The 16299-nt window shown below is 35.2% G+C and overlaps 1 protein-coding gene across 1 annotated transcript in view; it reads right to left on the bottom strand.

Moving 5' to 3' along the window:
* Positions 1 to 16299, bottom strand: part of fred (friend of echinoid) — a 255932-nt gene that overhangs the window by 41307 nt on the left and 198326 nt on the right. Inside the window, exons 3-4 of the mRNA XM_070106211.1 lie at positions 6786 to 7046; positions 554 to 750 (exon numbers count right to left, since the gene is read on the bottom strand). Of these exons, the coding sequence (XP_069962312.1) occupies positions 554 to 750; positions 6786 to 7046 (458 nt within the window). The remainder of the gene's footprint in view (positions 1 to 553; positions 751 to 6785; positions 7047 to 16299) is intronic.

The raw sequence follows: 16299 nt of genomic DNA, 5'->3' as shown, positions 1-16299 counted from the left end.
CTTCTTCGCTTCTCCGCTCGCTGCCTTAATGTACTTACCATTATTCAAATTGATGAGATAATTACCATAATTTGCATTCTCTTCAAGTCTCTCTTTAAAAATTTCTACAGCAAAAAGTGGCAATTTTAAATCATTACCGGTCACTCTTTTACAGCCAGACAAGCATTTTTCGCATTTTTCGTAATCGCATTCCACCGCCTACGCTATCAACTTAAAAATGAAATTTTTCGCTTTTCTGCGCTCATTAGTGCAAAGAATTAACGGAACAATTGCTAGATATCAACTCCCGTGCGCTTTATTTGTGGGTTCTTATTATCGGCAGACAGCAGTCGGACAGTCACACGGGCAACCAGCCAGCGCTGCGACCAGGCTGCCAACCGTCCAGCTAGTCAAGCAAACAACATTTTTAGTTTCACTGATTTCTTCGCGCAATTCCAATAAACTTGCTTAACTGAGAGAGTGTATATGTGTGTGTATGTGTTGGTGTGACCACTATGTGTGCGTCTGTGTGTGTGTGCGGGCGCAAAAGCAATTAATTTGATTGCCTACTTACAGTTCACATTCAGCGTGACAGTTGTCTCCAGCTTATGACCCTCGGAGATGGCACGATTCCAAACGACGCATTTATATTTGGCGCCATCGTCAGCGCGTCTTGGCAATATTTGTAATGTTGCATTGGTGTAATGATTCTTGGAGCCGCCTTTCAGTATGTACGATTGTAACGGTACGCTGCTGCCCTCGCGAAACCAACTGCAATAACAATAAAAAGAAGAATCACGGTACAAAATGTGAAAAACCAGAGAGAGCGAGAGTGAAATATAGAACATAGATATGATACATACATACATTTACGTATAAAAATATATATATGTATATATACTACATATATATGTATATATATATATATTATATAAGTCTATTTGTACAATCAAGTGTAGCTATCGCTGACTGGCGCATTAGAGAAGGGCGACTGGGTGAAATTACAAAATAATTTATCGAATTTCTTGTCCGACTTGACTATCTCGCCTTGCTCTTTCTATGTATGTGTTTGCTTATTTTTTTCGTGTGTTCTTCTGCAACAAATCGTTTTACTTTTCATTGCTCATTTCTTTTTAATTAAGTCTTAATGTCGCTGTGGCTTCAGTGATTCTTTCTGGCGTTGCTTTGTGGAGTACTGGAGTAAAACAGACTGCGTTTGTGTATTACAAACAGATACTAAGCGAAAAATATCAAATTCGAATTTAAAATAATCAACCAACTCTGCAATAAGACAAGCCATCTACTGCGTGTATTTTTTAAATCTGAATTAAAATTTTAATTAAAGAAGGTCTTTGGCAATTTTTTGGATTTACCCAGGTGTAGAAACTTTGTACTCAGTATTATTCTATTAATGTTTTAATTTGTAAAATAAGGCAAAACGCAAACTTTTTGTTTTGACTTCATCGGTCAGTGTCTATGGAAGCTATATGCTATAGTGATCCGATCGGCAAAATATCTTCGGATATTATATCGATGTCTTGTACAATAAATTGTGCCAAATTTCATGAAGATAGTTTGTCAAATAAAAAATTTTTCTATACAAGAACGTGATTTTGATCGGTCAGCTTGTATGGCAACCTTACGCTATAGTACTTAAAGCGAATAAATAATAAAATGGGTTGTGTAATAAATCTTTCATTCAGCTTCTTATATTACTGCTGCACAACGGTGTAAAAAATAGACGAAGCTTTAGAATAAGAAATCGAAAACTTAAATGTGCGAAAAGCTTAGTATCAAAAAGCTTTTTAATGATTTATTGAATTTATTTCTATTACTGGCTTTGGTATTAAAGTCTTGATATTAATATCCGATCCAACAAAGAGTCTAATCAGAAGCCCACAAATAGTATCATCTCTTCTTCAACTGTTCCTATTTTCATCTGCTTAGCATATTTTGATGCAATAAAAGTATATTTTCACATATCTTTATTTTGGTTTTCCTTATGAGGAAATGCGTGGAGTCAGATTTGTTTCATTCTACTGTCTCTGTAATCAGACTTGGTATGACCAGGAGTTGTTTATTTTGCAAGGTAACTAGTTATCTCAACTCGAAGCCATATTTGATGAACAACTTTTACAAATCTTTAACATTTGAAAGTCGACATAAGGATTTATATCTATAAATAGTATATATGCTACGCAGTTGAGCTAGAGCGACCAAGGTGATTATGACATAAGCTCAAATCCATTGGCTCTCAACCTCTCTTTGGCAAATTTTATAATATGTTTGATATCATCAGCTATTTGCAGTTATTTGATTTACAGCAACATTATTTTATTTAATGTATTCATAGTCGATGATGTTTAATTCCTTTTATGAAATACTTGACCTTCACGTTAACGCACCGCACGCTCTCTTAAGTCTTTAATAATTAAGTCTTTAATAAAAAATGTCAATATTTTCTGCAAAACCTAAAGAACGTTCCCTTGAAACTGTTAGCATACTTTTTGCACAACCACTGTTACTTTTTATTAAAAACGATTATCAACCTTATAAACTCCATAGCCTTAGCAGACTATATGTGTACATATCGTATACGCTGGTCAGTATGACATATAATATATACGAAAATCATTAACTGAGGATAAATAGTTTAGCTTTTTTCGGTATCAGAAGTTAGTAAGTGATCGATAAAGAACTTCTCCTACTCTCTACATTGAATGAAGTATATTGGTATTTATCTTGTTATTTGATTTTATCCCATACATCGCTTATTATTTGGGGTATTACAAAAAAAATGAAGGTGAGGAAGGAAAATATATTCCATAACATAATATGTTTTCGTGCAAAAAATTTAAGAAATCGCTAACTATGTCTGTTTAGAAACAAAGTACATTAGGGTGGGCAAAAAAAAAATTTAAATTTATATATGGTAAAGTTTGAGCTCTTAGTATTAATATTAAGATGTACCTCATTGATATTTTCGATTTCCCATATAAATAACACAGGAAATTTTGTTTTTTTTCTTTGGATTTTAATTGTACCCCAACAAATAATTATTAAGCGAGAATCAACACATATTCTTATAGCAAATTTACCGATCTACAAAAAAGACCTGAAACTTTTTTTGGTTGAGTCAACTCATTGCAAATTATTCGTAGTTTTTTATGATTTTCTGTTGGACTGATTTTTTGTTGGAAATGTACATAACGATTCTAGTTCATTTCATTCCGTATGCATCGGTCAATATAAAGCATGTCCAAATATAATTGAATATAACCTTTTCGATTAGCATTTATTGTTGATAAATATTTGGTTCCATCCAAAATTCGGTCTTCCCCATATTACAAATCTCTTTACTTTAATTATTATACTTAAACCATAAAGTACAGAATAGGAGACTGCAGCTATTAGTGAAATTGTATGCCCACCATAAAAATATAAGAAAGAGATATCGAAATAAATAATTTAAAAACATTCGCTACACTTATAGTCAACACTTGTTTGCTAATTTACTTCAAAGATTATGAAGTTGCCAGCTTTTTTTATATGCCACCGAAAATTTCACTTCAATTACTCCTACATAAAGTACTACACTGCGTATACGTTACATGAAAATTTCTGTTTCTGATCACTCACTTTGCTCTTAAGTCAACATAATTTTCGAAGTCAATCAATTTAGGTTTACTTTTAATTTCATTTTGACCTTAACTTTGCTTTCCTTTACAACAGTTGATAGCTTAGGCTTGATTTAGCTAAGCGAAATGCTGCAATCACATTCACATCGGAATATAGTACTACAGTACCAACTAATGGTAGTAGGTTGGGATGCAAAAAAGTGCTATGGGCACTGTTATAGGTTTGTGAAGCTAAGAAAATTTATGCTTTAAAATCTACTAAAGGATACTGCAAGTTCTGCGACAAATTGGCTGCCTTAACTGATTGCCATTTAAATCAAATAATTATCTTTTTTCTAGTTGCATAAAGTAGAATTGTCTTCGATTTAGAATCACAGCGATATAAATGGCAATAAGAGGGGAAATATTACTAACTACTATTCAGTAATCATTTTTGACATCAACTTTTGTTTGACCAACGCTTTTAGTCCACATTGAGTCTACTGATTATTAAATCACTGTAATAAGAAATTCTATGGCTATCTTTTCTTTAGTAAGGCAATTATGTGGTTTACGAAAACAGATTCATGGAAGGTGTTTATGTTTACAACACATTGGCATATTATTGATGCTTCTCGATTTTAAGCATTGAAATGATCAAATTTTTGCCTTTGTTTGGAAAGTTCCACTTATAAATACTTTTCGAATTTTCCTTTTATAGTTATTGTACTGCTTTCATTGAAGTATTCAATAAATAATTTGGGTTTTTAGTTGGTTTTAGTTGGATATTTCTATTAACAAAATTAGTAGTTTTGGATGTTTGATTAAAGAAACTCTGACTTTCGGTCAAACTTTTTTGCTTTTTTCCATTGTAGTGTTAATAATAAACTTAAACTTTAGTATTTGCTGTTTGTATGCGAGCCATTTTCATGAAGGTGTTTTCATTCTAGAGTTTAATTTTTTAATGCTTTGTTACGTTTACGGTGTATTATGATCGGAGTGTTTCAGAAATTATTTATATATAATTTTTTCTAAGAATGTACGTTTGTTCTATTGTATTATAGTGTTTAGCATAAACTCGGAGTTTAATATTATATTTTTGGTACGAATACTAATTCTTTTCATTAGACTTTTTGAGTAACTTTGAGTTAACTTGATTCGAGCGGTTATCCTTTATAGTGTTATAGTGTTTAGGAAGCACGGAGTTTAATTAAAAATTTTACTTTATCTGCATGTGTTAATTGAGGCAATAAAACCACCTGAGTTCAATTTGACATTTTCTGGTATGAACAGAAATCTTTTTCATTGTGAGGTTTAAGAAACTCGAAATTTTATACATAAAAAATTTTTTTCTATAAACAGAAACTCTTTTCATTTGTGTGTATGTTTCTTTAATTTCTTTGGTTTGGTAAAATCTTAGTTTAATTTGCTTTGTTTTATTTCAAGTAATTTTAATTTGGTGCTTAATTAAGTAGTGAGTTTTATTTGATATTTTATATGTGTAGCTATATACATAGGTGTGGTTAATGAGGTATCTATGAAGCCTAGTATTAAAAATGATACCTTTTTGTACGAGGTGGAGTTGAAAAAATAGCAAACAGTATATTTTAATTGTGTGGGCACTTTTTTAGAGAGTGACTCTCTGTCCATCCGTTCGTCCGTCTGTCGATGCAATCAATAACTTAAGTAAAAATTGTGATATCGTGATGAAACTTGATACACATGTTCCATAACACTTAAGATTCACGTCATCAGAAGGTTGCGTCGGGCACAAAATGACACTAAATTCAACCGTATAAGCCATAACGAAGCTGCATAATATGATATAAAACTTTTATGTGGTGCAACGAATCGTATTAGGTAGAGGAAGTGTCCCGAAAATACCGGTCAATCTGTGAGACGTATTATTGAAATTTGGAACGAGTATTTTCCTTATAATAATGTACCCTTGTGTCAAAAATGGATAGAAGCCCCTTACACTTTAAATATAAAGATTTGAGGTCCTCCGGTGGACGAAGTACAGTATATACCGGTCAATCTGTTAGATAAGATATCAAATCGAGCGAACGTATAATAATGGATAACTATAGTTTAATGCAGAAAAATGGATAAAACTAGTTACGAATTACCACAGGTTGCATATATTACATGTGGTTCAATGATTTCTGCAATTTGGAAGACTTTATGCTGCATATGTCGGTAAGAGTGTGCATGCCTTGCAAGGAAACATATTTCCGAATATACTTGAGTAATATCACAAGTTAACGCAGTCTTTCTAGATCTTCTTCTAGCCCAAATATCTACGATATAAAGATCTCCGACTTTCTAGTTGACATGAAGCCGTTTATGTTGGTCAATATATGCGAGGTGATATTTCAATGTTTTCATAAACACAATAAGGCTTTGGCGCTAAGTGAAACCGGTCTAAACCGTCAACTTAGACTCTTACCTCTAATAAAATTACTTTCGTTTCACTGGTTGATATTTTCTTTATATACCCAATATATGAAATTTAGTGTCTTTGGTTGAGTTTATATCACATAAACCTCATTTGAGTTTACTAGATTGAATTTGTAGCAATATGAGGACCAAGTAAGACTACGAGCTATAATATAGTTTTAAAATATATTAATTATGATTGTAATCCTTTGACCCTTTCGTCGAATAATTAGTGTTGAATACTGTCGCAACATCTTTTATTTAAAAGTTCTGCCAATACCTGAAGGTATTTCCACGGCTTTGGTCGCTCTTCCTTACTTGTTTTTACCTTTGAATTACTGTAGTGGTGATATGAGCTGTTTCTTGATTTGTTGGAGTATTTTACTAAGTTTACATATGGATGAATTCAAGCTTAGTATAACTCCTACTAGTTACCATATATGCCGAGAAATAGAGAAAGCGTCCAGTATTCATTATTAGATTATAACATTACTCTAACGCTAATAATTTTATCGAACGGCATGTTGGCGATTACACATGTTTTTACTTCTTCAAATCCACTTAGTTCCTGACATCTACTTGCTACAACATTTCCGAATGTGTTTAATAATGTACGTGGCTTTATAAGCATAACTATGTATATAGTGTATATGTGTATGTATATTTTGTGTGAGACTAAAGATATTTACTTTCTATTCACTCACCTGTCGTTAAGTCACAATTTTCACTTAACAATTTCACTTTACTTACGTTATCGTTGGATCCGGTGAGCCACCCACACTGCTGCAAGTCAATTCTAATGGTTTATCCTCGGTGGCAATGGCTATGTTGCCCGGCGTTATCATTGGCGGATGTGGCGGTGTCAAAACTGTCAAATTGTAAAATTCCTGATGTACATCGGCACCGGTGCCTTTGGCCTTGATCCGACACTCGAAGCGGCCATTATCGCGATTGTATGAGGTGTTTTTTATTTGCAAGTCATAAATCCCACGACCTGGACGAAAATCCACTCTGCAAAAGAGAGCAAGGACAAAATGTGTAAGAAGAAGAAGATGAAGAAGAGCAATGTATGAAAGTGTGTGGGAATACTCATATAGCTACAATTTTTTTGTGTTGTTTTTTGGGTTTTTTCAAGTACAGTGGCAACTGCATTGTAAGCGCGCTGATGTGCGGGGGGCGGGGGGTTGAGTCATATTTATATTGAAAAAGTGATAATGGTAAAAGCGTGCAAACTGGTGGCTACCGACCAGTGATGGTAGCAGCTGGCTAGCCATTCAGGGCAACAGCTGTGGTTGAAGCTCCCAGCTATGAGGCTGACGCTTAACGGTCGCTGGTGATGCTGCTGCTGTGGCAACAACAAAGTTATTGTGTGCATGTCAAAGTTATTGTATGCACAGCGGTTACATTGCCACTCGGTTGCTGTGGCGGCGCAATGAAGGACAATGGTGGCGGTGCTGTATACACACATCGGTTCCACCAACACCCCAGTAACTCAGAGCCTCCTCACTGCTTCACTGCCTTACTTGCTCCAATTTTGAGTTGGTTTGTTTGTTGATTTGGTTGTTTGCTGGCTGGCAAGTGAAAATTAGAAAATGGCAATGACAGCGCGTTTGCGCGCGCGCCAAGTGGCACAAGTAAACAAAAGCGTGATGATGAGATTGTGGGCAGCAATAGCGGTGTGCGGGCGTTGGCTTGGTTCGTTGGTGGCAGCAGCTGCAGCTGTCGTTTTTGTTGTTTGCGCTTGGCTACTTGGCCATTTGGGCATTCTGTGTGATTTACAACAGTTTGTTGTCTTGCTGCATGCCTTGCCATCATTTTTCTTTTAGTGGCAGTAAAAGTTTTTCGCCACATTTCTTGGCGACAAAAAATTTTTTTCGCGCTCCGCTTTGAGTTATTCCATTTTGATATTTTTATGTGCACGTTTTTATGCGCTTTTGTGTGGCGGTTCGCAGGTTTGCTTTCAAGGAAATATTTTTAAAATATCTCATTTTCTTGCCACCATTTTTTTCTGGGTCATTGTTTTCAACCGCTAATTTGTTTTTGAACTATTTGTGGGTGTTATTATGCAAAGAAAGATTTCTTGTGATTGCAGGGAGGAGACCGCAATGTGCGCCTTGGTTTGTTGATTGTAATGGAATAATTTCTCAAAGTTGATGGTGAAGGTTGTGTTTATTACTTTTACTTTGAGTGAAACATAAAAATTACAACGACCAATATTAGGGCTTTATTAGTACGCAAATTTTATGCTATTTAGTGTTTAAACAGAATACAGATCATATGACCATGGCGACAGTGTTTTCTGAAGGCTGTCCCGTCGGTTAAATTTTTTCGACCACGACCTTTTTCGCTTGACATCGTAAATGGTACAGCTTTCAACTATCCACTTCAGAAGTGGATCGTCTTTGTTGCTATTCCGCAGCGATTTACAGATGGAAATGTGATCCATGAGATTTGTTTGCGTTCGCTTGTGTGGCACCCATACAACGAGCTTTTTTTGTATCCAGCGTTATTAAGTGGTTCCAAAGGGTTATTTGTTTAATGTATAGCTCCAGAGCAAGTCCTGGGCAACAGCGCTTGCATGATGGTCGGCCTCGACGATTTCCATTATTTGATCGATATTTTCAACAATTGGCCCTTTCCGAGCGTGCTGTATCTCTGATATCAAAATTACTGGAAAGTAAACGACAAAACAAAAATTCATGTTTCTGGAAGGAGTTAAGTGAATATGTCTTATGGATGGATATTTTATGGTGGTGAAAATTGTGTGTCTACGTAAACCAGAGATCAAAATAAGCAACAAGAATTTCTTTTGAATTAAGTTTTTGTTAGATTTGGCCGGGATAATCTTGATAGTTAATTCTAGCCTGAACCGGGTATATTAAGGTTGCCATGAAGTTTGTAAGACCCAGAAGGAAACGTCGGAGGCCCTATGAAGTATATAGATAAATGATCAGCATGATAAGCTGAATCGATTTAGGTATGTCCGTCTGTCTGTCTGTTTATACCCTCAGCAGACCTGAAATTGTGCACGTGTCCTTTTCTCACCAAGTAGCGGCTCATTTGTCGGATCAAGCTCAAGACCTTATATGGAAAACTTCTTCATTTGATGAGATGTTTTCACGAAATTTGGCAAGGCTTATTATCCAAGTCATCGCTCTAATCTCCAAGCAATTTACTTAGATAGCGTAGGCTGCCATACAAACTGACTGATCAAACTCAAGCCCTTGTATGGTAAACTTTTATTTCTATCTTCACGAAATTTGAGATTGATTATAATTTAACGCATCGCTACAAGCTTCAAAAATAAAGAGAACTAAAGTATATATCTGTCAAACAAGCGGACCAATCAAAGTCGGAATATTCTTAGAATCTTTTTATACCCTCTTATGATATAAAAAATGCTGTTATGAAGGGTATTGGCGCTGCGGTGCAACTAAAGTTAACGTTTTTCCCTGAAGTTTTTTCTCGTAGAAATTTTTCTTTCGACAAAATAAGAAAGATCCAATATCAAGCAGTGACAACTGACAAAGCCAGGCAAGTCAACTTTCGATAAAGCGGATATAAGCGGAAGAAGAAATATATATATTTTTTTTACTTTGGCAACGCATTCTTTGGCATCTGGCTAAATTGTGTGGGCGGAGTTGCGCGGATGGTAAAAAACTCATAATAGATAGTTGAAGGGCTGGAATTCTGCTAAGCTTTTTAACTTATTTCAATCTTCGCTTGCACTTTGACTTTCGCCATTTCTGCCAGTGACACTTATTTATATGAATTTGAAAGTTTCAAGCCGCCCACTGCCAGCAACTTTCAGCATATTTTTCTATTCACCAAAAATATTCTCCTCACTTGTATCGCAGTTAAACGCCTCGCGCTTATTTAGTTATGTAGCATATATAAATATTATATGTATGTGTATAACATTTTTATGCGATTTTACTTTATGGCTGCTTTGTGTCGTCGGTGATTTATTCACTTAAAAAAAAATGCTCGCTACGAAAGAAGAACAAGAGAAATTGTGAAACTTATCACTTTCATCCGTTTAAAAAGTTCAACTTTTTCGATGCGAAGCAAGCAATGCGTAGGAGCTGAGGGGGAGAGTGCCCTGGAGAAGCTTAAGATACACACACACACACACACACATACAATTGTGTATATCCCTAACACCTAACACCGACGTGCGCTTCGTTACCTTGCTGCGAGCGTTTTCTTCAGCGTCAACTACTTCTCTGCTCAGCTCTGACTGCATATATATATATATATATATATCTATATATATAATATGTATACATATAAATATAGATGTACATAAGCTCACTTTGCATATGCCATTCACACACACACAGACTAACACAGTCGCTAACACCAAGTGAGACACAAAAGACGCGACATGTCTGTGCCAGCTGCTAGTTGACTGACTGGCGGTTGGCCTTAATCTTATCCTTCATATTTTCTTACTTTTTTTTTTTGGTGAAATTCTTTTTATGCCACCTTTTTCTATGTTTCGTGCAAATTTACTTTGCCCCCCCCCCCCCTTTGGCAGCTTAGTTTTTGTATAAAATTTTTCTTTATTTTTCTTCACACTATGTTGGCACATGTAAAACAGCTGTCAGCATTCTGACAGCACTGTTTCAAGACACTTAGTCTCTCATATACTTGTATACGTCGAGTCGGCTGCCGACATATGCTTTTATCCTTTGGTACAATTTAGTGGGTAATTTAGCAGTAACTCAGTTCATATTTGACTCTAAATGTGGTTATTTCTGTGGTTAATGTTCCTCTCTTCTGTAGGTAAACGTAGTGGCTTCAATGGTCTAATCTTCAAAAATGTGGTTTTCTGGGTAAGTTTGATTCTGTTCGGTAGCTGCATGAAGCGCTGTGAGAAAATATAATATTTCAAGTAAAGTCAATAAGGCTTTTCAAATAAAAGAGCAACCTACTCTGAGATTCATTATTTCACAGAAGCGAAACTGTAAATAAAAGTCGACAGGAGATTATAGTTTAAAAAAGAAATCTAGAAGGAAAGTTACTTCTAGAAGAGTTACTGAACCTATGCTGTTATTATTAACGTTCTTTTGAATTCAAACAATTTAGCAAAAGTCATAGAACTAGCTGGAAAAATTTTGGATTTTATCCCTCCAATTTATTTAGTTGACTTATATACATATATACTACGGTTCCGCAGGGTAGCTAGGACTACAATGAGATTCTCCAATTTATTACATCATTACATATCGTCATGTGTTAGCCTCTTAATTTGAATAAATGTTTGTTTGTGCCTTAGAAATTTCGATTTCCAAAATTCTTCTTCAGGTGGTAGCGGATCGATTTCTCTGTTGGCTGCCATGTGGATTCCAATCGATAGCGTTGCGGGTGATTGGGTGATTATATCTGGATCTCGGCTCAGGTCATGCTCGAGCCAGCCTCACTACCTTTCGAGAATTTCATCTCTTAGAGTTGTTCGGTTTGTGTGTGACACGGACTTAAGCCGTGTTATTTGATGCTACTGCAAAGGCATGTAAAAGCTTGAAGCTTCAGAAACTACCAGATTTCATGTTTTGCAGACGTATAAAAGTATTTGCTTAACTTTGAAGTTTAATATTTTTATTTTGGTACACCGCGTATTAATGGAGAAGTTCCAGGCCGCATTGAGGACGCCGAAAGCTTGTTTGACCGTTTTTTCAGTTGGTGATGCCTTACTTTAATCCTCGATTCGCAGATATAATACTGCCCAAGTAAGAAAAAGATTTCACATTTTCGAGTTCTAAACCATCGACTTAGATGTTCTGTTTTGCCGATGTTAATTTTGAGACATAATTTCGTTGCAGTTGCTTGCACCATTGCACACAAGTGTGTATCGTAAAATATATATTAGCTGCATAATTTTGAGTATTCTGTCTCTTTAGACCCCAGCTTTACTCTATTCATTTTGTTTCGCGCATAGCTTCAACCTTCGCAATTCTTAACCATTGTTTAGTTATCTACATGAACACCTCTGAGCTCTTTTAGTTCTTCAATAAATAGCACATAAGTTAGAAAGCCTACTAAACTTCGTTTTGAAGTAGGAAGCATATAGTGTTAAGAAAAGTGGAGGATTTATAATTTAAACATCTGAAGTGGTATATAGAAAAATATAATTATTTGCCACTTTTTGTACCCGGGATATCGGTCTGGATGAATTTAAACAAAGACCTCGAGAAACTTAATATTTGAGATAGCCAGTAATCAAACTTAGACTGCGCTATTTATTGCGCCCCTAGTAAATACTGGTATAGGAACGTGCATATGTCTACCACCAAGGATGAGCTCCGCAGAATCTTAAGGTTACCTTTTAAGGTGAAATCTATTTCTAAAGCACAATGAAGCCGGGAAAGGGGGTTTTTTGAATTACCGCTTCCTTTGAAATTTATGAATTAAAATTTTAAAAATGCAATGAGTTTTTTTATTTAATTCCGTTTTGAACCAGTACAAGCGCCTTTAAATGTATTATTATTAACTGTTCCCGCAAAATCGGACTCATGAGCACATACAGGTCTTATGGAGGCTGTCGCTTGCGGATTCAGTGTTTTCAATTAAGAAGTTTGAATATCACACTTCTATCAAATTCGATCATAAGTTCAATCGAAGATCTTTTTAAATGGGTTTTTAGCGATCTCTAATAAAAACGCCTTACAATTACGTTTCATGCGACAGTCTAGTCTAAATGTGTAATCAATTTCTTGGGGGTCTAGTCCCTCAGTTTTTTTAGATATCGCTTTGAAATATGTACATGTCCTTTTCTCAACAAGAAGCTGCTTATTTTTTCAAATGCGCCGATAGCGGAACATTATAGCATATAGCTGCCATACAAACTGAACGATCGGTATTAAGTGCTTGTGTGGAAGAAATTTTTATTTGACGAGATATCTTTACGAAATTTGGCACGATTCTAATGTCTAAAGGGACTGCTCAGATCGGGTTCCTAAAACATATACAAAGCTGCTAAATAAACTGACTGGTATTATAACAAACAGGTTTTCTTCTTTGATTTTATTTTTGACCAAATATAGTCCTTTTTACATAAAAGAAGTACCCGATACATTTACCACGTGGTAAAAGCAAGTGCTTCATGAATATAAGTTTGCTGTGATACTTATTAAGTTACTGCAGAGAAAAATATTCACGCATACATGCATACATATATGTGTATGTAGATGTGAATAGCTAGTGACTGAGTCCTTGTTATAGCTTACATTAGCACTTGTCGGCATTTCACAAATACACATGCACACATCCACACACATATATATACATATGATATTATTTTCTAGTACTTGTATATAATTTGGCGCTGTCATAGCGAGCAAAAAACACAGAAGAATGTATCAAATAAGCATAACTTCAGAAAATATAAACACATACATACATACACATAGATATGCCTTTACACTTAGCATACGTCACCGGCACTCAGCACTCACTTGCTGCGCTGGTGTCGAGCGTGAAGATCCTCAAGCAGATGTCATTTGTCAGCGACGCTCAAGTGTATGTACGTACATATATGTTTATTCTTAGATATGAGTGTAGATAGCCCTGTAGGGAAATCCGTTAGTGCAAACAGTTTTCTAGTTCAACAAGCGCTATTACTAATAAGAGTTCAAGGGCTTTCTATTAGAGAAATCAGCGAATTCAACATCGTCAAGTTAATTGTCGAAAGAGTTAGTTGTCATACCTCACTTCATTTTTAAATATGTTATAGCTCCAGACTAGTACGAATTAGTTAAAAATTGATATGTGGACAAGTGGAATACTAGGTTAATTTTTCTCTACAAGGAAATGCCCCGTCAAGTTCATATAAGTATGCTTATATTCTAGCCTGTGTCTACTCACTTTCATGTTTATTCTTGTAATTGGCTTTTGAGCTATGCTTTCTGCTTCCCCTTTTTATACGCCATATTACCCATTCCATTGTAGCCTAATTTGCTTATGATTATGCGGCTTATGAGCGCTTTAAGCTTTTTTTTTTTTGCTTTCTACATTTTTTCTTATCTTTTGAATTTGCAAAATTCACTTTGTTATACTCATTCACATTTGTTGCTTAATTTTATTGTTTCCATCTTTTATTATTATTTGCGCTATTTTCGTATTTTATTTGTCATTTATACTTATTTTCGTTTTCGCCATAATGATTTGGTCTTTAACCAATGCAGGGTTGCCTACATTAAAACACAATGAACACGAAATTTGTAACACCTGGATGGAAACGTCGGTTACCTTATAAAATATATATACAAATGATTAGCATGACGAGCTGAGTCAATTTAGTCATGTCCGTTGGTCGTCTGTCCGTCTCTCTCTATATACACAAACTAGTTGCTCAGTTTTTGAGATATCGATCTGAAATTTTGCACATGTACTTTTCCTTTCAAGGAGCTGCTCGTTTGCCGAAACCGTCGATATCGGCCCACTGTAGCATATAACTGCCATACAAACTGAACGATAGAAATTAAGTGCTTGTATGCAAAACTGCTTCATTTGATGAGATATCCTCACCAAATTTGGCATGGGCTATTGCCCAAAGTAAGGGTGTAATCTTCGAAGAAATTGTTCAGATCGAATCACTACAACATATTGCTGCCATACAAACTGAACGATCAAAATCAAGTTATAGCAAGGAATCTTTTGTATTTGTGACGTGTCTCATCATTCAAACATTCTTCGTGAATAGATATTTTCCTGCAAAATATAATTTTTACATATTGCAGCGAAATATAAAAAATATACTTTGCAGATTTGGCAGTTTTTGTCTTTATGTCTGAGTTCGTTAGAGCTTGTAGAGTGGTGAAACGAACAAACAACTCGCAAAAGCGATATATACTGGTATAGTTAAAGGGAGTTGGTATAGAAGGAGGATATATCAATGTAATGATATTTCCATTGTATTAAATTTGATAAGATAACTTTATCGAAAAACCGACGAATCGGTAGAAGAACAAGTAAATGCCTGGCAAAACTTCTAGAAATTCTTCGATGCCTATCTCAGCCTGGTCTAGTAAAGATATATTGAACTAAAGCTTATTAGTATTGAAGAGTGGCTACTCATTTTCTTCGATGACCATGTTGGTTTAAAAAATCCCGATATCTAGAAGAACCTATAAAAACCCTCACAGTACACGACTCATACTCGTGGGTCTTGTTGAGAGGTAGAATGCCTCAAGGTTGGTAGTCCTTTAAAATTCTCTTATTATGTACATGTTTTCAGTATTTGCAATGAATAAATCGTTAGGAAGTCAATTCGGTTCATATATAACGCGTTTGCTATCGACTTGAATATAGCGCCACCTAGCGTGCATAGTCTTTTACAGAAGTACTACTCTGTCCCTTAGTAAAATTGTACATATTATTCTTTCCCAGTTTTATTTTTAATCACTTTTATTTGATTAATTTCTCTGTCGCCTTTAGTTGTTCAACAGGGCGTATGATTGATGTATTCGTGCAATACTTGCACACCTCTATCCTTCAATCCGCCCGTTTTCGCACCGCTCTCATGTCATGCCGACGCTTCCAATTTAGTGTGGTGTTAAAATGACATTCCCCATTATCTAATTAAAATTGACATGCAAAGCAAATCAACGGAAGACAGATAGTTTTTTGTTGGAAAAAACTCAAGCAAACGTAGGTAGGTGTATGTGTGTATGTATGTATGCGTGTATATACATAGTGTTTCTTTGCTTTTGAGTTATTCCACTGCTTTGGTTCTGCAGCCAGTGCGCTTTAAATTTTCGACTTTGCTCTGCTTAAGCTGACTTAAATGCGAATGGTAAAGCAAACTTGAAAGGCTGGAAGTAGTGGTAAAGCTTAAATAATTAAAAAATTTAAGAAGCTTTTTCCCAACATTTTTTTTTTTGCAATATTTTTAGTATTTTTTTGAAATTATTTTATAAATTTTACACCATTTGGTGTAGTTTTACGGTTGGTATCTTAACATTGTTCTTAAATCAATGAACTTTTAAAATGAGAAATTTTGAATTTGCCTTTCAAATCAGTCTTTAGAACTCCACTCTACAATTGAAATTACATATAACGCGAAACTTCTAAAGTATCACGTTACTTTACCGCTTAGTCAGTAACATAGTATTCTGAAACACTAGTATCGTATTCTACAACCATTTTTGTTCAGCAACAAAAGAAATTCATTGAAAGTAGCATTTTGATATAAAGAAGTTTGCGGATTACTGCTGCTAAAAGATGATGAGTGAAGTTGGCTCAATTTCGAAGATTCTAAGTA

The sequence above is a fragment of the Bactrocera oleae genome, chromosome 3, assembly GCF_042242935.1.
Source record: "Bactrocera oleae isolate idBacOlea1 chromosome 3, idBacOlea1, whole genome shotgun sequence".
Classification (NCBI taxonomy): domain Eukaryota; kingdom Metazoa; phylum Arthropoda; class Insecta; order Diptera; family Tephritidae; genus Bactrocera; species Bactrocera oleae.
This window is presented reverse-complemented; position numbering and strand designations above follow the sequence as displayed.